This window comes from Microchirus variegatus (assembly GCF_963457635.1).
Source record: "Microchirus variegatus genome assembly, chromosome: 20".
NCBI classification, from domain to species: Eukaryota; Metazoa; Chordata; class Actinopteri; order Pleuronectiformes; family Soleidae; genus Microchirus; species Microchirus variegatus.
Genome location: NC_139821.1, coordinates 13,363,980 through 13,384,555, shown reverse-complemented (window position 1 = coordinate 13,384,555; position 20,576 = coordinate 13,363,980). Strand labels below are relative to the sequence as shown.

General features: G+C 42.3%; 1 protein-coding gene across 1 annotated transcript in view; it reads left to right on the top strand.

The window, feature by feature from the left end:
* gsap (gamma-secretase activating protein) overlaps positions 1 to 20,576 on the top strand; it is a gene marked incomplete at its 5' end in the record, with an annotated part of 40,652 nt that extends 20,076 nt beyond the window's left edge. Inside the window, 9 exons of the mRNA XM_083906622.1 lie at positions 1,520 to 1,581; positions 3,750 to 3,845; positions 8,994 to 9,064; positions 9,344 to 9,438; positions 10,461 to 10,580; positions 13,891 to 13,952; positions 16,079 to 16,183; positions 16,496 to 16,592; positions 18,975 to 20,576. Of these exons, the coding sequence (XP_083762748.1) occupies positions 1,520 to 1,581; positions 3,750 to 3,845; positions 8,994 to 9,064; positions 9,344 to 9,438; positions 10,461 to 10,580; positions 13,891 to 13,952; positions 16,079 to 16,183; positions 16,496 to 16,592; positions 18,975 to 19,075 (809 nt within the window). The 3' untranslated portion in view covers positions 19,076 to 20,576. The remainder of the gene's footprint in view (positions 1 to 1,519; positions 1,582 to 3,749; positions 3,846 to 8,993; positions 9,065 to 9,343; positions 9,439 to 10,460; positions 10,581 to 13,890; positions 13,953 to 16,078; positions 16,184 to 16,495; positions 16,593 to 18,974) is intronic.

The window sequence follows — 20,576 nt, the reverse complement described above, 5'->3', positions numbered from 1 at the left end:
CAGGATTTAAAGCAGCCCCTCGATAGCAATAAAATGTAGTATCGTGTTCCAAGCAGGCAATAACAGGAGGGAAAACATGGTCATGATAAACCCTGTATTAGTTGCATTTAACCCTTTAAAACCGAGCGCACTTTGAGCCAACATGTGGTTATTATGGTCATTTCACTGGTGCCGTTTCAGGAAAGCCGGAGAATCAGTGTCTTTGTTTGCCAGATTCTCAAAATCATGTTTATTTCCTAAATAAACATGTAATAAATATGTTTTTTCCTTTGTTAATTGTTTAAAAGGTGCCATATGTAAGAATGTGGCCAAAAACGGCCACTACTAGGGTTCAAATTCAAAATACCGAGATCTTTTAGGTTTTATTTTCTGACGTAACTGGCAACCCCGTGGTTGCTCGGCAGCTGAGACTCTACTGACTTCAATGATTGGTAGAGGGCGGTAGGTGGCGCCACATGCCAAAAACATGATTTCAAAACATAAACATGATTTGCAGTCTGCAAAAGATTTTTTTTAATGCAAATATTTTGGCTGTACTGTTGTTGTTGGTGAGTTCAGTTTGTTATATGAACTATTTGAACATGCAGGAAATTGCAAATAACTGCCAGATATCAGACATTATTCTGGAAAAATGGGCTCAATTACATGGTCCCAGCTCGCCTCGCCACGGCACGGCACAAGTTGGTTTTCCACTACAAAAATACCTACCTACTATTAAATACACCAGACTAATGTGCAGTCTCACCATTAGATGACACTAATTCCTCCACACATAAAAAAAACCCCTGCAAATTTGATATCAAAAATGCAAGGTTGCTGCTGTTCCTGCACTGTGCAGCTCCAAGTTACCTGGATACAGCAATGCCATAACAGCTACACAAAACACAACACACCGAAAGAACTAGCCTCAGAGACACAAAAGAACGTCCATATCACAATGAGAATGATTTGTCGTGACATTCCCCCCCAAAAAATAGTACCTACTAAACGTGGGTGGAGTCATCAATGCGCGGCTGCGTGAAACCGCGGTAAATGGCTAAATACACCAGAGTCCTCTGTTAAATATTGAGATTTCAAAGCAAAGTGTACTGGAGTGTGCTGCACTTTTCTATGACCGATATAAAAGAACTGCAGCCTAGACACACACACACACACACACACACAGATATACTGTATGCACAGGCACACACGGCAGGATTGCAGCGTCAACCCCCCCCCCAAGCTTTGGCATGTATTTTTCAAGAAAGTACACCCCCCCCTCCCTAAAGAATCCATAAATGTCCTAGATCAGTCCTCCTCCGCCCCCCCCCTGTTTTATTAAAGTCGTAAACAAGTCGCAGTTTTTTGGTTTCTTCCATTTCGCCCGATGGCCCGTTTCTTTGATTGTTCCTGACACACCAGAGGCTACCTGTGCTTCTCACTCCGAGTGGGGGGGGGGGGGGGGGGGTGGTGATGGGGGGGGGCATCGAGCACTTCTTCATACGTCTCTTTTATGTCTCTATTGCCTGGTGTCCTCCAGATAAGAAGCTGGTGCCACTTTTCCAGGAGGAGGACCATCAACAGAGGGTGCTCATAGGCCTGGTGAGTGCGGCTGCGATACATTCACACAGACACACGCGCTATAGTCAGACGTCTGTCGTCTGAGATGGGGAGTGTGGATGGTTGAGTATGAGCAGGGAGTTAAATTAAACTGGCTGCATTTGGATTGAATTAACTTGTGCAACGTGTATTAGTTTGCTTCTCAATTTAGATTATGTTTTACGGCTTAAAATCTGATGATCACAGAGACATCGGTGCTCACCAATTACACCGACACACTACTAATCTTCTAATTAAAATAAAGGGAAAACTGGTCCACTGGGGTCCACTGTTTTAAAGGGCCAGTGTGTAACATTTAGGAGGGGTTTATTGGCGGAAAGTGAATTTACTAAGTATGTGTGTATGAGTGTATACTCCCTTTACAACATATTTTGTGTTTTGAAGTGAAAGTGTACTGTGCAAAAAAAATTAGCAAGGTATTAGCTCCCTGAGATATTACAGGAAAGGAAAGAAACACTCATAAAAGGTTTTACAAGTCAATTCAGAGCTGAAAATATCCCTGGACGCTTAATTCTTCAGTCACATTTTTAATCCTGATCGTGAAATTTGATATAAAAAAAAATGCAAGTTTGCTGCTGTTCCTGCACTCTGCAGCTCCAAGTTACCTACATACAGTAATGCTATAACGGCTATATAAAACACAACATATCGAAGAACTAGCCTTACAGACACAAAAGAATGTCCATATCACATTGAGAATGTGTTGTTGTGACATTGAAAAACAAACGACAACACGCTAGCTAACAAGTTGTTAGCCAAATATTTCCTTCCTCGTGCTGACGTTTAATCAGGTCAATAATTTGACCTGGAAAATTACAGCTGCCGTACAAATGTGGTTGCACGAATTGGGTTTGTAAACGGGGGGGGGGGGTTGCCAGTTTCAAATCCCGGGACCCCTGTTAAATCAGGGGTGTCCAACGTACGGCCCGCAGGCCAGAATCAGCCCACCAGTGGGTCCAATCTGGCCCCCAGGATGGATATTTTTCAGTTCCAGGTACCTGTACATAGGTAACTTAGGCATAATATTGTGACGCCTTGTCAGAAATTCGCCTGACTCAGTCAAACTCATACTAATATTTCTATGAATTTAAAGAGTGCTGGAAACGTGAAAGTAAAAGACTCAAATACCGATATCTCTAAGTCAATTGTTCAGTCTTCAGATTGGTCCACATGCAGATGCTCCGTCGATAGTTCTTCAGCTTTCCCCCCCCCAAAAAAACACCTCCTCAGAATCAAACAGCAGGAGCTGATCGTGTTTGAAAATCATCAAACTCATCAGCCACAGCCTTGATTGTTCCTCAATAGCTCCGAGATTGGGCCGCTCACTTTGATATCTCGCAGCGTTCTCGCGTGTTTGTGTGTATGTGTATGTGCTCCTATTCGCCCACTCGGGCCGACACGTATTATGGAACGGGCGTCATAATAATGAGAAAATGATGTGGTGCCTCTCGGATCTTTGATGTGCAACAGCGTTCGGGCTCTGCGGGAGGCGGGATTCATCTTTGAACGCGGGGCCGAAACACAGACTACTAAACATCCGTTGTGAGACGCTGACAGCAGATTATTCCCCCCCTCTTGTAACGCCTCGGATGAGTCGACAATTCACACGAAGGGGCATGTTAAGGTCCTTGCCCTGCTTCTTTTTTTTTTTTTGGGGTTGCCATTTGATGGACAATTTCATATCCTCCACTTTCCCCTGTGCTCAGCAGAGTTCTTTAAAGAGTTTAATGGAGTTCAGTTTAAATGGCAACAGTCGCCCCGGTTATTATTAGAATTACCCTCTCCTCTTTCCTCATCGCTTCTTCCTTTCCTTCCTCTTTCCCTTCTTCTCCCCCTGAAGGATATCAATTCACTCTCTTAGATTTACGCCGTTTGTCGCTCTCTCTCATTTGCGCCCACCTCTTCACTGACTCCCGGACTCTCCTCCTCCTTCTCCTCTTTTTCCCTCTCCTTCATTCCACTCTCTGCTCCTCCATGGTTTAATCAATTTTTTGGGACACTGTAGTCAGAGAGAGAGGGGGGGGGGGGGAAGTGGAGGTGAACTCAATTTGACCCTGCAGAGTGCACTGCAAAGTATTCTCAAAACACACACACACAGAGTACATTCACAGAAAATAATCAGTGTGTGTGTTTTTTTGTTTTTTTTGCAGACGGTTGACAAGCTGCGAGAGCATCTCAACAGGCACCTGCCTCGCCTGGGAAAGAAGAAGACTGACTCACTGGTTGTCTGCTACGTAGCCAAACTGGTTAGTACAGTGTTTGTGTGTGTTGTGTTGTGTTGTCGAGCACACGAGCTCTACACAACCTCCCTCCCAAAGACTGTTATATAAAAGCAGTGCAGCAGCTCTTAGCGTTTTTTATTTATTTAATATTTGCCCTCCGTCTTTTTTTTGGGGGGGAAGGTTAAGTGGCACTCACAGTGGCGATCAGTCAATTGGAAACGGTGGCAGCAGATGGATGTGTGCCCTTTTCCGCCTTCTCCTTAACCACACGTCAGTTGTTGTTTTTTTGTTTTTATCCTCGTGTGTCTGTGTGCATGAAGTGGTTAACTGCAGCCTGGGGGACAGAGGTATATTGTCATGCCCACTATTTTTAGTTTCAGGTTTATTTTTCCTTCTGACAGCATCATCATCATCGTGATGATGCTCTGACACACCGTACAGTAGCCCACAAGCTCCACAGAGTTTTAGAACTAAGTGTCAATTCACATTTTGCCGCTAAAACGATTTATTTCCCCGTTTCTTTAGATCCGGCATAAATATTGAATGCATATCCTTCCACATAACGTATTATAAAAGCCATTTAAGTTGAAACCCTGTGTTATTTATGTTCACATTTAGTTGCTTCTCTGCTCATTATGACACCGTACAGTTATATATATATATATACAAAAAAAAAAAACCCTGGCAGGACTGTGCATCATGCTGTCTAATGTGTGGGTGTGCAGCAAACTAAATGTGGACCCAAAACTAAAAAAAAAAAAAACCTTCTGCTTCCACACTGTACTTTTACATTGTTGTCATGGTTCTATTAAAAGGTCCCATATGATGCAAAATCACCTTTTTAATCATTTTAATCCTTATATTTGGGACTCTGGAGGCCCTATCAGTCCAGAAAGCGTGAAAAAAAGTTGACTCATGTTTTTGTGGTCCTCAGTCTAAGTACAGGAGATAAAACACGCGATGTTGACTTCAGCGCTCACTGGGACGTCACAATGCGCTAAATTCCTGGAATTGTTGTCTCGCGGAGCTCCGCTTTGTCCGTAAAATACGCGAGAGTGCCGGCGAGGGCAACAGTATCCGAAAACTGGAAGTCCGCGAATAGTTCTAATCTTGGTTCCACAGTGCAGCACAGAGTTCCACACAAACTTCCAGCCTCAGAGGATTTATCTGTCCAGTGGATTCATGTCATATATGACGGCAATGTGCCGGCTAGAGTCGGCAAATGATCACTTTTCCAAATGCTACCTGCTGTTAGCTCCCAGTAGCCTCTGTGGCTGATGTCATTTCCTGTTCCTTAAGTTTCGTTTGACTTTTTTTTTAAGGTTGACCTTTAAGGTGGACCTAAAGAGATACTACTAAACAGAACGTTCTGAACAGGGCTGTTTTGGCAGGGTGTTTGAACTGCTGTGGTGCTTCATCCTTATGGTATTTTGACCAAAGCATGTCACAGACATGTTCATTAGGACACAAGGGAACGAGTTTAACTTGGAGAAATAGGGTATAATATGACTCCTTTAAGAAAACTGGACCGTTTTAAGGTCAGTAAATACACTTAGTGAATTATTATTGCGCCACGCTGTCCTGAAAACAACCATGAAATATTAAGGAAACGTGTTAAATAGGAATACTGCAATTGTGCAGCCAGATTTTAAATGTTATTTACTGCCTGCAAATGTAGTTTTTGCTTATGTTGTGGAAAAGTGTAAGTGTAAGCTCCTCTGAAGTCTTATTCTCTGGAGTCTGTGGGGGAGGACGGGGAGGCAGAACACACTCTCCATTATTTATTTATTTTTTAATTCAGATTGCAGTAACCATTTTAAACTCGGGTTGCACATTTTATATATTGAATTGTGCTTGACCCACACTTTAAAAACCAAATATGTGCCTTTGGTTTGCCCCCGCAGAGAAGCAGGTGACATCTAGAGCAATCTCTCTCGCTCTCTCAGCACCATATAGAGTCAACTCAGTGGAGTAAAGTCAGTCTTTAGTATTCCTGGGAGGTAAATCCCTTCACGGCTATGGGGGCCACTGAAAGCAGACATAGCAAATGTCAACACAACTGTATCAAATCAGGTCAAGGTTAAGGCTGGAATCGAATAGTAAAAACGTTTTGGGACTTTATGGAATTGCAAATGAAAATCCCAGCTCACAGCTGGATCAGTCGACGGGCTCGGCTCAGTGCGACAGACTCATGAGTTTTAACCTGCGCCTCCAGTGAAGGAATTGGAGGCAGGGCGAGTGTGTAATCATTTTGGCTTCATGGTGCGACAGACAAATGTGGCGATTACTGAATTTATTCCATTCGGCGAGAGTGAGAAACTTTCTTATCCCGGGAGCTGGACTTATTAGAAGATACTGACACAAGGACTCGTAAGATGAAGCCTCCGGGGTGCGTTTCACTTCAAGAATAGTACTAACTCACCACCCAGGTGATGTGAACTCACATAAAGTTGACTCGTACTTCAGATGCTCAGTGTTGCAAAGAGGGCCGACTTCTCCTCCACTAATAAAGAGCATCTCCCTCTCTTATTACAGCTCCATACTTTCATTATTGTCGTATTGTATAGCTGTAGCATTCCTGTTTCCAGGTAACTTGGAGCTGCACAGTGCAGGAACAGCAGCAAACTATTATTTACTTCCTATCCCTGTTGTGACAGAGAACAAAAACACATTCATTTTCACTAACTAGCAAGTGACAATGTGTGAGCCAGTAGTTCACACAATGCTGATTAAGACAATTAGCTTCACGCGACTCACTCTGGGATTATTTCTCTGTGTTTCTCAGTACAGCCGGTTTTTTTTTGGGTCACATTACCACACTGCGCACAATGCTGCGTTTTTTACGTCACAACTGATGGAGGCAAGCACACAGAAACATTTAGCTGTAGTAAAGCAGCTCAAGCAGTAAAAGTGGTGTACAGCTAGCTAAAAACACCCATGAAATGTGTTAGTAAAATCTCAAGCTGAAAATATACCTGGGCTCTTAGGACTTCACATTTTCAATCCCGATTGTGATTTTGCTCAAATTTGATTGAAATTGAAAAATTCAGTTTGCTGCTGTTCCTGCACTGTGCAGCTCCAAGTTACCCAGATACAGTAATGCTACAGATATACAAAACATCAACGAAAGACACAAAAATATCACACAATAAATGATGAGGAATGCATATTTAAAGCTATACCGCTATGATGAAGCAGAAAAGTTATTCTTTACCCAAGATTATTAAACTTTATGTTTTGTTATTTTTGCACTAAATAAATCCAGAGGCTCATTAAGACAAATCGCTGATTCCTGATTTTATTCTAATAGAAAGCCACACAGGGTAAACTGCTATGAATCATGAGTTGCTGTAAACCACAACAAAAACTTCCCTGCAAAATATTTTGCTTTTTTTATCCCATTTACTGATTGTCAAGGGCCTGCATTACATCAGAAAACAAGCACAACAGATGCTAGTTGTTGAAGAAAGAAATTAAACTCTGAATAATTTATTTTATGCCATTAACAACTTCAGTGGCAGGAATGTTTGCTAATAAACAGCAGTTGTCGATTATTATTTTTTCCTTGCGGTTGAATAATTACAGAAATATCTGTGTTTACCGAGCAGCTAATATGCACCACTCGGCTGATTAATACCACTGTCGGCTTCCGCGTTACGTAACATAGAAATAAATACATGGGAGAGAAAGTAGTTAACGGTGGTGTCCGTGAGAGAACAAATGGATTCTCATTACATTCGAGGCACACCGCTTTGTTAAAACACACAAGTTCAAGTAGGAAGTTACAAAGCCTGTGCTGATTTATTGTGACTGCCTGATTAAAAAGACTAGAGGGTATTGACTGAACGGCACTTTCCTCAGGGTCAAACCATTACACACAGACAAGTGAAGGCTGTAATGCGCCGACGTGAGAAGCTTCTCAACCACGCCGGCCGTCCCTCATCGCCGCCGAGAAGATGAATGAAAATGTAAACATGGGGGGGGGGGGGGGGGGCGGTCCTTTGGACGAGACCATGAATAAAAAAAATAAAGACACACAAATCTAATTGAATTAGGCAAAGGTGAAAACCCACCGACTGTTTTTTTGAAAAAACAAACACCAAACGAAATCATAAACAAGAAACAACAACTCCCTCAATTAATACAGTTAAAGGTGCCATATGTAAGAATGTGGCCAAAAACGGTTACTACAATCAAATTCAAAATACCGAGGTCTTTTAGGTTTCGTTTTCTGACGTAACTGGCAACCCCGTTGTTGCACGGCAGCTGAGACTCTACTGACTGCAATGATTGGTAGACGGCGGTAGGTGGCGCCACATGCCGAAAACATGATTTCAAAACATAAACATGATATGCAGTCTGCAAATTTTTTTTTTTTTTATGCAAATATTTTGTCTGTACTGTTGTTGGTGAGTTCAGTTTGTTATTTGAACATTATTCCTGAGTCTCTGTGACATATTTAGGAGGATTTTATGGCCAGTTGCTTTAGATTTATTACACAATGCACCTTTAACATAAAACATGCCGATAAATGAATAAAGACGGGGGGGTTAAAAAAATGTTAAATTAAGCAAACACCGACATAAGAGTAGTTTATTATTCCCATTATTTGTCCTCCAACGCCTCAACATGAGCGCTAAGTGGGAGCACGACGCTAATTGAAATTCCCACCCTGAGGTCACCGGTGGAGGGAATCCCACTGGTGTGCAGGAAGTGAATATGAGGTTCCTGTTATTCAACAGCATGCGAGCGAGAGGTCATTCGTGGAAATGGAGCGGGGGGGGGGGGTGTTGGGGTTTCAGCACACAGTTGGCACGCTCCACACGAGCCCAGTTTACAGTCATTGCTGCCGTCACATGTGCGGGGGGGGGGGGGGGGGGAATGACGCGGTCAAGCACGAGTGTGTCAGAAACGGCGTGTTCCCACTTTTGTTTTCGTGGAAACGGAAAACGGGAAGGGGGGGGGGGGGGAGTGAGGAAACAGATCAAGAGAACAAGTTGAACATTTCCTCAAAGAGAGATGTCTGAATTGCCCGTTTCCCGACAAGATGCTCGTGTACTGCAAAATTTCCAGGCCTCTGACTCAAGCTGCCTGTCGAAGAGAATGTTTCATTTGAATCTAATGGAGCGTTTCCTACCGTAAGCACTAGTGTGTGTGTGTGTGTGTTTTTAGCTGGAACTCATCAGACACATGCTGGAGTCAGTCTGGCTGAAGTATGAACTCGGCCCTCGTGCCCTGTGCTTGTGAGTAACCCACTTCTTCTCCTTAAAAGTAGCTCCTTTAAATCTCTGTTACATCAAACCTCAGTGCACTTTCAGTTCCACACTCTCAGTATTGCTGTGTTTATTCTCTTACACACACACACACACACTTCCACTCTCTTAACTTATACTTTGCGTTCATATAGCTGCTGCTGTATACACACAGCTCCCTCGGCCAATAGTTCTGTATTATGTGCTCCAGATCATTATTATGTAACGTTTCCATTTAAACTCGTGTGTGTACATGTGTGTGTTTGCCAGGAAACAGCAGGCCAGTCCAGCCGAATGGTCCGTGTTTCACTTCATGTTTCGGATCCTGGAGGCCACGAGGGGGCTCTGTCTGCCACTCCCACCTGGTACGACAGACACACACACACACACACACACACACACACACACACACACTGGTCTCCATGCCTCAAATTAACTTTAAAAACATGTCTTCACTTAAAAATGTAGTTTAATTTATGTTATGGGGACTTGATTTTGTATCCCTATAAGGAAGACAAGTCCCCCTGTGTAAACAGATTTAAGGTCCCCACAACATAAGGAATACCAGGTACACACAAACACACAACTAAGTGCCCTAACCCTTAAATTAAACCCAATTGTAACCTTAACCCTGAAACCAGGTCCAAATGCCATTTAAAGGGGTGACATAATGTGAGGACCAGACAAAATGTCTCACTTTCCCAAAACGTCCTCACTCTCTTAGGTTTATATGTGTTTTGGTCCTCACAAAGATACCCATACAAGAACACACTCGCAGGTTCGCACAGCTATTCTTTTTCGCACACTGAATTTTAAGCTTAACCGAACCAATCTAAGCTCAACTAGCTTCTCAGAGTTGAGGTTTTGCCTCACGAGGACCAGGTTTTGGTCTTCTGGTCCTGACAAGGTCGGTTTTGTATGTCCAAAAAGGTCCTAAAGAGGCAACGAATACAAGTACACACACACTCACTCTCTAAAGTGATAATCTGGTGTCGCTCCGCCTCACCGCCATGTCACCCGCACTGAGACCGTCTCGGCTGCGCTAATGTAACCAAAATTATGAGAAACATTAGCATAGAGCCGACAATGGGTAAAAAGCTGCGTGTGAATGCATTTTCAGTCATTTTGAATTCATTTCCCAGCGTTTGTGGCGTTTTTAATCCCCCCCTTCTGTTGCATAATCCCGTGATTTCGCTCCTCATGAGTAAACAGTGTGGTTTTTGAAACCCAAACTGTCTGCGAGAGTGAAAGGAGAAAAGAAAATTACCCCTGAAGCAAGGCAGCGTGCAGCTAACAGCCAGGCTGCAGGTGCAATATATACAGAATATACCGTGTGTAGGTATATATAAATGTGTGTGTGTCTTTCCTCTTCTTTTTCCGTCTCCAGGTTTCCACACGCTCGTGGCAGTGTTTGCCGTGCGTTGCCTCCCTCCTCACATCTTCCTGCAGTACATCGATCACGGTTTCCTCCAGCTCACCGAAACGTTTCTGTCTCGGCTCATGACGGGTACGTAAAACTGTTTTATCTGAACAGTTCTTAACATAACATTTTGAAAAAGTTTAGCGACCGCGCCACGAACGCATCAAACTCTCGGGAGAGTGAACAGGTAAAGACTAAACGAACGTTGCTGTCGTCGTTTTCCCGCTCTTTTTGCTCGTCTTCTGACACCATTTCCACACATTCCTCTTTTTCATTGGCAACACGGTACGCGATCGGTTAGCGTGTACCGATTCAGCTTATTCTCGTGAAAGATTTGTGCTGAAAGCTACGAAAAGTAATGCACCGTGTTTCCGGCTGCTTTTGCACATAATTTTGCGCCATATCCCCTGACCCGGTCCCCTTTCCCTAACCCTACCTGTCACAGTAACCGTAACACGAGGTTAGAGACCGGAAAAACATCCGTAATAAATTAAGCGCGTCATTGGATTTTTGTTGGATAATGCACGAAAAAACATCCTTTTTCGTATGTTTTCCTACGAACCCTTCGTGAGTATAAGTCGACCGATTAACCCACTCAACTGCAAATGTTCGATTGACCGCGACTGAGGTCGGGTCAGGTCTGTTACCCGCATAAACGGACAGATTTCTGTGCCAATTAGCCGTGCCGAGCGTCCCCAACTAGCGCTAACTGGTGCAGACTTTGCCCAACTATGAATCAAGGGTAAAATCCATCTTCTACCACTTTATCCTCAATGTGAGGGTCATGGGGGATGCTGTACAGATCTTGGCACGGAACACGGAACTCGTAACGCGTCTTCAGTTGGGTCCAAATAGAAGTGCTTGGTTGGTCGGCATTGTAGTGTAAATGAAAGCATGTTAGCATTTAGCTCAAATCGCTGTAAGTGTAAAAGCATGAGATCCAAAACAACACACTTTTTGTTGATCACGATAAAGAAAATTAGCTGAAAGAAACAAACAAAGTGGGGGAAGCATTCCTGTTTGTAGCTAGGGAATAACATGGTGTTCATGGTCAGAGGTCAGACGTTACGCTGATGATGTTTATTTGTTCGTCTTGGTGTGGATTTCCAAAGAAAAACAAAACAAAACAAAAAAATCGCCAAAATGTCTGGCTTCACTCTTTGCTCTGGTTCTCATGGTTTTCTTTCTCATGAAGAGAACAAACCAAACAAAAGATGAAAAGATTATTTAAAGAACCAAGTATCGTGAAGAGGGAGGGTTCATGTGTCTCTTCTCACCAGGGATGAATCAAATATAAATAAATATCTTCTTTCTTCTCCGTCTTTTTTTGTTTAGTGTAATTTGCTGGACATGTGCGCACTTTCTTGGTGCCTCGTTTCCAAAACACACACACACACACACACGACATGCTGCCCTCGAGTGAAACAGTCCTCTTGAGCCTATAAGTGCAGACATTTGAAAGTCAAAACAAAGCTAATTGCTAGCATCTGCGTGCTAGCATGCGACACCGTCACGCAGACGATAATCTTTATTGTGTTTATCTCGAGCATGTTAGCATACAAACATGCTTCTGCTGACCGTGCTGTCGTCGACAGACATGCTTTTTATTGTCAAGGGTCCGTCTACGAGACACAAGATGGCGGCCGATCTCAGAGGCGGGTTTTTAGAGAGTGTATACTTGTGATTATGAGGGCTACGGAGAAAACACACTTTTGAATTGAATTAAAGACTTGAAATAAAACTTTTCTGTGTCGCAGAACGCAATTTTAAGAGAAATGAGCGATTTAGAATGTAAAAGTGTGGTTTATGTATCAAGATATGACATATCGTTAGCCTAATAGCATAATTGCCAAAGCCCTTTTTTTTGTAATTGATATCTGCCTAACTATACCAATATGCTTGCTAAAAAAATAGTTTTTCTTGTTTTCCGAAAAAAACTTTTAAATTATGGCTTAGGCAACTATGCTATGAGGCTAACGATATTTATAGTTTGGCCTGTTTTGTCGTTGTGCATAATTTGATTGGTCCACTCTCTAAGCCCTGCCTCCTTTGTGTGATTTGATTGGTCAATTCTGCCACTGAGCTCCACCCCTTAAATTAAACATTTTGATTATTTTTGCAACTCGTGGAGTGGCCCCCTGATGGCCATTCAAGAGAACGCAGGTTTCATCCACTATCTGCATTGGCTTCACTCTTTTACCGGATGAATACATGCATATTACAGGACAATCCACAAGAACAACTGATGCTAATGAGAATAGCTTTAGCTTTGAACCTATATTTGACCTCCGCCAGGAGGTATATGTTTTCGCTGGAGTTTGTTTGTCTGTCTGTCTGTTCGCGACATAACTCCAAAAAGTCAAGTACGGATTTGGATGTAATTTTCAGGAAATATCCGCAATGGGACCAGGAACAAGTGATTAAATTTTGGGCCGGCAGGGTGTATTTTGTATTCTGAGCTGCCTTGGCGGAGGTCTGCGCTCTCCGAGTGCTTTTCTAGTTCCTATTTGAAATGAAGGATTTCACAGGAACAACTTCCACCAAAACCGCGATCGCTCTAAGGCTGTTCAGTCATACAATTAAACCCAAATAAGAATTAACAATACGTCACCTAATAAATTGAACATACTTTACACATAAAACAGCTCCGATCACAGTCGGACAGTGTTTTATTGAAATTGCGATGCATAAAATGGCCTCGTTATTAAGTTCAATGAGGTTGTGTGTGGGGAGACTGATTATTTCTGCAGCATTGTTAAAGTCCTTGGAGTTTACGGATGACTGACAGTCTCTGGTGGCTTTAATTTCTGAATTTGAAGGAAGTGTATTGTGAAATGTCACCGTCTCACTATGTCAACTGTTGGGTTATGAATGACTGACAATCAGCTCCTGTGTCTTTTAAGTGGCATGTGTTGTAATTGGGCACATGAGGTATATTATTCTTATGATATTTAACTGTGCCGCAGGTGCACCCTTGTTACATTGCCGTGGGAATAATAATAATAATAATACACAACTCCTTATATGGACATCCTGTGTGTGTGGGGGTTTATAGGTCAACGAAATAGACTTGTTTTTGTTCATAAAAACAAGTCAAAGGCACTTTAACTGTGACGTATTTCCAAATTTGACAAATTGAATCCGATTTTTTAGGTGTTTTTGCTCAGGTGTGTTCATATATAGTTGGTGAAAATGGAAAAAAATAATAATTTCATCAGATATAAGGGATATAAGACACATTCTTATAGCCTAACTGAGTCATGTAAAAAAGCAGCCTATTGCTGTGTGTTCTAAGTGTTAATAATAAGTGTATTTGCATTCTTTTTTTACCTTCCAATATTATTTTCAGAAAATAACTTCATTTTGTCATATTTTCCCCCCATATGTTTGTGTTTAGATTTGGACAACAGCGATGCCAATGAGAGACTCAAGTTCAGCATACTGAAGAGACTACCTCAGGTACTTCACAATGTGTGTGTGTGTGTGTGTGTGTGTGTGTGTCTGCAGTTTTTATGTGAGGTGAAACAAAAAAAAATCCAGCTCGGATTGTTGCCCTGTGGTGAATCTCTCAGCCTTCATCGAGTGAAACAATGCACGCTGCTGCTGCTGCTGCTCACATAATCCAGTTTTCTTAGTTCTCTCCCTGAAACTTCCCATTCTGCTCCAATTAAGAGTTTGATGGTATTTTTAGTCTCATCTCGCTAAAGCTAATCACAAAGCGTGTGCGTAATTGGCTCGTAAGTGTGTGTGTGTGTGTGTGGTGCGTTTATGCTCAAACTCTTGTGTAACTTCACGAGTGGATTCAGTCTGTTTTATGGCTCTGGTTTGTGTTGCGATGAGAGGAATGTTGAGTGTTCCATTTCCTGCCCTACAAATTTTTGTTGGGTGACTCTTGTCAGGCTGCAGATATTTAGCAGGTACATCACACACACACACACACACACACACACACACACACACACGCACAGCTTTTCTTGTTAGGACTCTGCATTGACTTCCATTCATTTACAAACTCCAACCAAAACCTCACCCATTATCAGTTAATACCCAACCACGATCCACATCTTAACCCTTTAATATACGCACCAAGAAAAAAGCGAAGGGAAAATGATTTCTTTGCATTTTTTATTATTTTATTTTATATACTTATGACAACAATGACAACAATCAATATATATTTTTAAATTAGACCTTTAAGTATTTCAGATACAGGCCTCTACCAAACGGTTGAGACGTCTGTCACACTCGCCACCAAAAGAACCTCATTAATTCATTATTGTGAGTTTTTATTGTGAAAATATACAATGTTGCATGTGTTAGAGGAACTCTACACACACATGTAATTTAAAGATAACCCTTTGAGACCTAAGCCTCATAATGTCCGTCTGTCTGGATTTTATTTAGCTTATTTTAACCATAAACGGGCCAGAAAATGTCCTGTGAGTAAGTGTTTTTGACCATTTTCCAGCATAACTTCCAATATCAGGCACATTAAAATAGTATATTAACAATTTTATTTTGAAAAAACACTAGTTCTACACAAAACGCCCGATTTTGCATGTTAAATTTGAAATTGAAACATATTTAAAGTAATATTTGTAGTAGAATGGAAACTATGCACAGGCGTTTTTCGAACTCTCTCCTCCCTGTTGACGAAGGCGCTGATTCGCCGGCTTCCTGCAACGGCGGGAGTGAAATTACCGTAATAACCGCATGTTGGGTTCGACGTGCAACTTCTCAGCTTTCAGAAACCGTTGGAATTTTTCCAATGGCGCAAACCGCCGCGTAATTACGGTAACGCAAAGTGCGCTTGCGCTAACGGGTTAAAGGTGGCGTCGCAGCCTGTATGGTTGAATTCGTTCCGATTTAAGTGAAATACACATCACCGTTCTTGTGTGATTATTATATAAAACACTACAAATTGACTTTGAAGTCCCTTGGCTAAAGAGCGATTGCTTAATTCTGCTGAAATAATGTCTAAATCAACCATTTTTCAGGGATCGCTGCGCTCAGGAACCACCAGAGGTGAAGAGTGATTGCACCGCTTTGCGTTTAATTTGCGTTATTCGTCCTGAAATGTCACAATGTTTACCAAGCGGTGTCTTTTTTCCTCCTTGTTTTATGATGAAATGGTTACTAGATTTAACCACTGGAGGGGGGGGGAGGGGGGGAATTACACTATATCATTCAAATAAAAGCTCATTAACTGTGACAGAAGATTGGATCTATATCGCCAACTCGACTAATAGTGATTAATTTTAAAAAAGCTGCCAGCCGGCTTGGCTTTGTTTCGTCCCCTCTGATATAAACACAACCTTTGAAGTTCTTCAGCAGCGCCGTAATAATGACTGTGCATTTCACAGCGTTGAAGAACAGGATTTTATTTTTTTATTATTTTATGGAATTCCTCATTAGCAGTCAACTCCAGAGAAATGGATTTCAGCTCCGTTTGGCAACATATAGCGGAGCCACAGATGTTTTTCCGTCCTTTGGGGAAGATTTTTTTTGTTGTGTATCGTGACATGAGCTACATGTGTAAAATGTAAAAATCGATTTTTCTCTGTGTGTGTGTGTGTGTGTTGAAGCCCATGGAGCAGAGGATCTACCATATGTGGGATCATCCCGTCAGTTCGGCTTCAATCTCCAGAGAGTACGTCAGGACTCTGCTGGAGAAGCACGACAAAAGCAAGGTAGCTGAAAACAACGGCACGTTCACAGATTTATTCACAGATTTTTATGCATCATTTTATATAAACTGTGTGACACTTAACAAGAAAGAAAACGATATCTGAGCATCCATCGACCTCGCCAAGCCGCCGGGGTCAATGTCCGTCGGCTAATTGGCTCTCAGCCTACACAGCCAGGGGCGTTTTTTTTTTCTTTTTTATGTGATGACAAGAAAATACAATTTCATCAACTTTTAAAAGTTTGTTAAAGGATTTTGCTGCTGCACATTTGTAGAGAAAAACTTGTTGTTTTATACCCCTGTGCTTCCTCCTCAGGGATTTGCGTTCACCGGCAGAGACAAGTCCAGCTTCAGACCGGAGTTTCTGCCTCTCTCCTACTTGGCAAAAGTACTCTCAGATATAGAAGAACAAGGTAAAACATATATATATGTGTCTGGATCCTTCCTGGTCCAGATACATAGGCCTTTGGAGGATTGAGAGAGATTCTGTGTACAGTTTTTCCTCGATATCAATTTATTAAAGACAGAATTGCTTAAAGACCTCATATTATACCCCATTTCTATAAGTTATGCTAGTTCCCTGGTGTCCTAATGAACATGTCTGTGACATGCTTTGGTCAAAATACCATAAGAATGAAGCACCATCGCAGTTCAAAACAGCCCTGTTCAGATCGCTCAGTTTTGAGCGCCTGTCTCTTTAAATGCAAATGAGACACAGGAAACTACGTCAGCGTCACTGAGGCTCCGGCAAGCTAACAGCAGTTAGCATTCGGGAAAAAAAACGGTCATTTGCCGACTCTAGCAGGCACATTGCCGTTATATATAACATGTATCCACTGGACACGTAAATCCTCTGTGTCTTGCACTGTGGAGCCAAGAATAGAACACTTTGTGGACTATTACTACTATTTCGCAGTTTTTTTAGGGACAAAGCTGAAATTCCAATAATGTGTCATTGTGACGTAGCACTATGCGCGGAAGTCAACATCGTGCGTTTCATCTCCTGTACTTAGACTGAGGCGGACCACAAAAAACATCTTTTTTCACACTTTGCCTACTCATAGGGCCTCCAGAGTCCCAAATATTAGTATTAAAAATGATTAAAAAGTTCATTTTTGCATAATATGTCCCCTTTAAAAACATTTAAAACCCCACAATCTTATTACTCCGGAGCTAAAATTCAATCTGACATTTCAGTTTTTGGCCCTTCGTCACTCTTGGCTGTTGTAGGGTTTTTTCCTCCCCAAGAGAACAGTGAGAATATAAAACTCCCACACTAATATTAACAATAATATAAAATTAAAAAGTCACCGGACAGATGGATTTCACAATATTACAAAGAACACTAAAAAACACATTCTCTAAACCCAGCCCAAGTCAGTGTAAAGCAGAGAGTCAACTGGAGGTGTTGACCCTCTGGAGACAAAAGAGCAACTGAGCTCCAGCTCCTCTTTAAGAACTCTTCCCTGCTGCACTGATTGCTCTCAGCTGTGGGAGAATCACAGGTGCAACCGATCGCTGCTGATTCACAAACAATTGTGTGACGTCTGCTGCTGCTGCTGCACTGAAAAACATGTATTAAACAGCATTTGTCGTCATTTTAGAGCCTAAACAAATGAGAAGTTTAAAATGATTTAGAATTCATTTGTACACACACTAATGTGTTTTAACCCCCTTATCTGCGCCCTGGTGAGCAATGAACCAGCGACTTTCCAGGTTAAAAGGCCACAGTTCCTTTCCTCTTGGACACACTCACAAAAACGTAGAAAAACAAACACTTTTTGATCAAAATACTAAATGCAATCAGTTTTTGGGAGTGAAAATCACACAGAAACTCTTTGTGATTCAAGTGATTCAAGCGCCCCCTTATTGACGAACTGCCATTGAAAGTCAATGGGAAGAAAACAAAAGTATGTTTTATCAAACATACTGGAGGATAATTGGGGCCAGGTTTCGGTCCTGATCTGGCCCGATTTTAGGCTGATTTGAACAGATTATCCGGCTAAATGATCCTGTAGCGATTGTTGCTAAGCTGAGCGGTAAACAGATGTTGCGTACTTTAGAGCCGTAACTTCTACAAGCCCAAGTTGGTTCCGTCTTCTCAGCCTCGACTTCGTCCACGGTTTATTTGCGGTTTCCAAGCACACGCAACAGCTACTAACTGACGACGCCGACGTTTACATTCTGAAGTCACGTTAAATCCCAGCGAGTTTCTTGTGAGATCCCAAATCCCTGTAATCTCCTCCCTGAAATGGTTCCGATCAAACGCCAAGTCCTGCGTCTTGACTGGATCGTCGAGTCTGGACTGTATCGTCTAGTCTTGACTGGATCGTGTAGTCTGGACTGGATCGTCTAGTCTTGACTGGATCGTCTAGTCTGGATCGTCTAGTCTGGACTGGATCGTCTAGTCTTGACTGGATTGTCTAGTCTTGACTGGATTGTCTAGTCTTGACTGGATTGTCTAGTATTGACTGGATCGTCTAGTATTGACTGGATCGTCTAGTCTGGCGCTTTCTTAGGATTAAAACGTTGAAAACCGGGTTACAGAGTTCGTTGCGTCTGTGTAGCGTGAGGCTAGCTTAAGTTGACCAACGGAACTCGACGTCGGTCAGTTCCTTAATTTGGCGACGCTTGGTTTGAACGCACAGACAAAGGTTGCGCGGTGGTTTGGGTTTGGATTCTGGTACTTCATCTTACATCAGTTTCCATCACGATCCACAGAAGGAATAATAGTGTGTATGTATAGTGTGTTTTTGTGATATAAACTCCTTTAACTCGCACCTCCTGCCTTCCAGCCCTGAACCCTTTCGAGGAGCAGGAGAACGTGGACGCCAGCTTCGTGGAGGAGACGGCCCTGAAGCAGACGCTGATCCTGCTGGGCTTTGAGAAGAAATGAAGACCAGCGGATGGATTTATTACGGGAGGCGGGGGGGGGGGGGGAGAGAGAGAAGAAATGGATGAGGACACAAAATGTGTTTGCGAGCACAGTCATCATTGACTGAGCCTTGAAGACGTATGACAGATGGGCGGACGGCGGCCAGGAGTGAAAAGATGAATTGCGGGGGATTGAAAGGCGAGAGGAGCGATCATAAACAGGCTTCTTGGTGGTTGATGACAAATTAGGGCGGAGCGCCGAGATGGATGGATGGATGAATGGATGGAGAAGCCTGGAGAGGAAGAATAGTTAATAGCGTTTATTAGTAAATCCTGAGGCTTTTGGAAGGACGGCGGGAAAACCACCAAAGAATTAAAACACAGTCAAATATTTACTTGTGCGCAACATGCTCTTCTATATATTTATTGAAAATCAGCAGCTATTTCTTTTCTCTCTCTCTCTCTCTCTCTCTCTCTCTCTCTTTCTCCTGCCTTCTCGACTTCTCCGCCGCGCCGCGAACGATTTATGAACGCCGGCGTCGAACCCTGCCAAAACGGCTTTGACCGTAAATCAAAAACGCACTCGTGTTTTTGTCCCTGTGTTTTTGGCTGCATCCAATCAACTTGATTACAGACACCGACAAAAGCCTGGACGTGGTCAGTCTGTCAGTCAGTCAGTCAGTGCGCGACTTCAGATCTCAAAGGGAAATACACCAAATGTTTACGTTCTATCAAATCTAAATGAAGGGATTATGACAAGAGAGGCAGATTAAGTGACAAGGAAAAGCTCAGAGTTGGGTATAATTCTGTGTCATATTCATGTTTCTACATCAATACAAAAACAACTAATCTTAAAAGCTTAAAACTGCCTATAATATGATTTAAAGTGGCCATTTTTCACTTGTTCAGGAAGTTACGGTAACTTTTACATTTCAGTGCAATAAAGAGATAATATAACGGTTACACCCTGTTATTCCCGTGGTAATCTCTCAATAAGAGCTTGGATAACGGCACATGAGAGTTCAAAATTGACAAATTACCGTATTATAAAAGTGGAAATTCATCCTCCATTATATGTCCCGTACTCGTTTTTCCATCGTTATTACCAAGCTTATACTCGGCGACGACTTCAGAAACAAGTGAATCATTTATAATATTACTTAAATAAATGTATTTTTTCCCACCACTTAAATCAATCAAAACTCCACCCGTTTTGTTTTTGTGTTTGCGGCTCATTAAACAGCAGCAATGAGCCGCCACTCCCGTTTATATATATGTGTGTGTGTGTGTGTGTGTGTCCACTTATAATTAGGGCCGGCGCTACACTGTACGCGACACTGTGTGTCATCGTTATTGTCGTTTAAATTCGGCGTTTAATACACACTGTTGATACTCGGCCCCGATTAAAAACACGTTCTACTCAGGGATGACAGCAACTAATTAAGCGCAGACCTTTTATATATTTATATATATCTGTTTTGTCACATTAACCATGTGTAGCCTGGAAACAGACTCAGGATCAA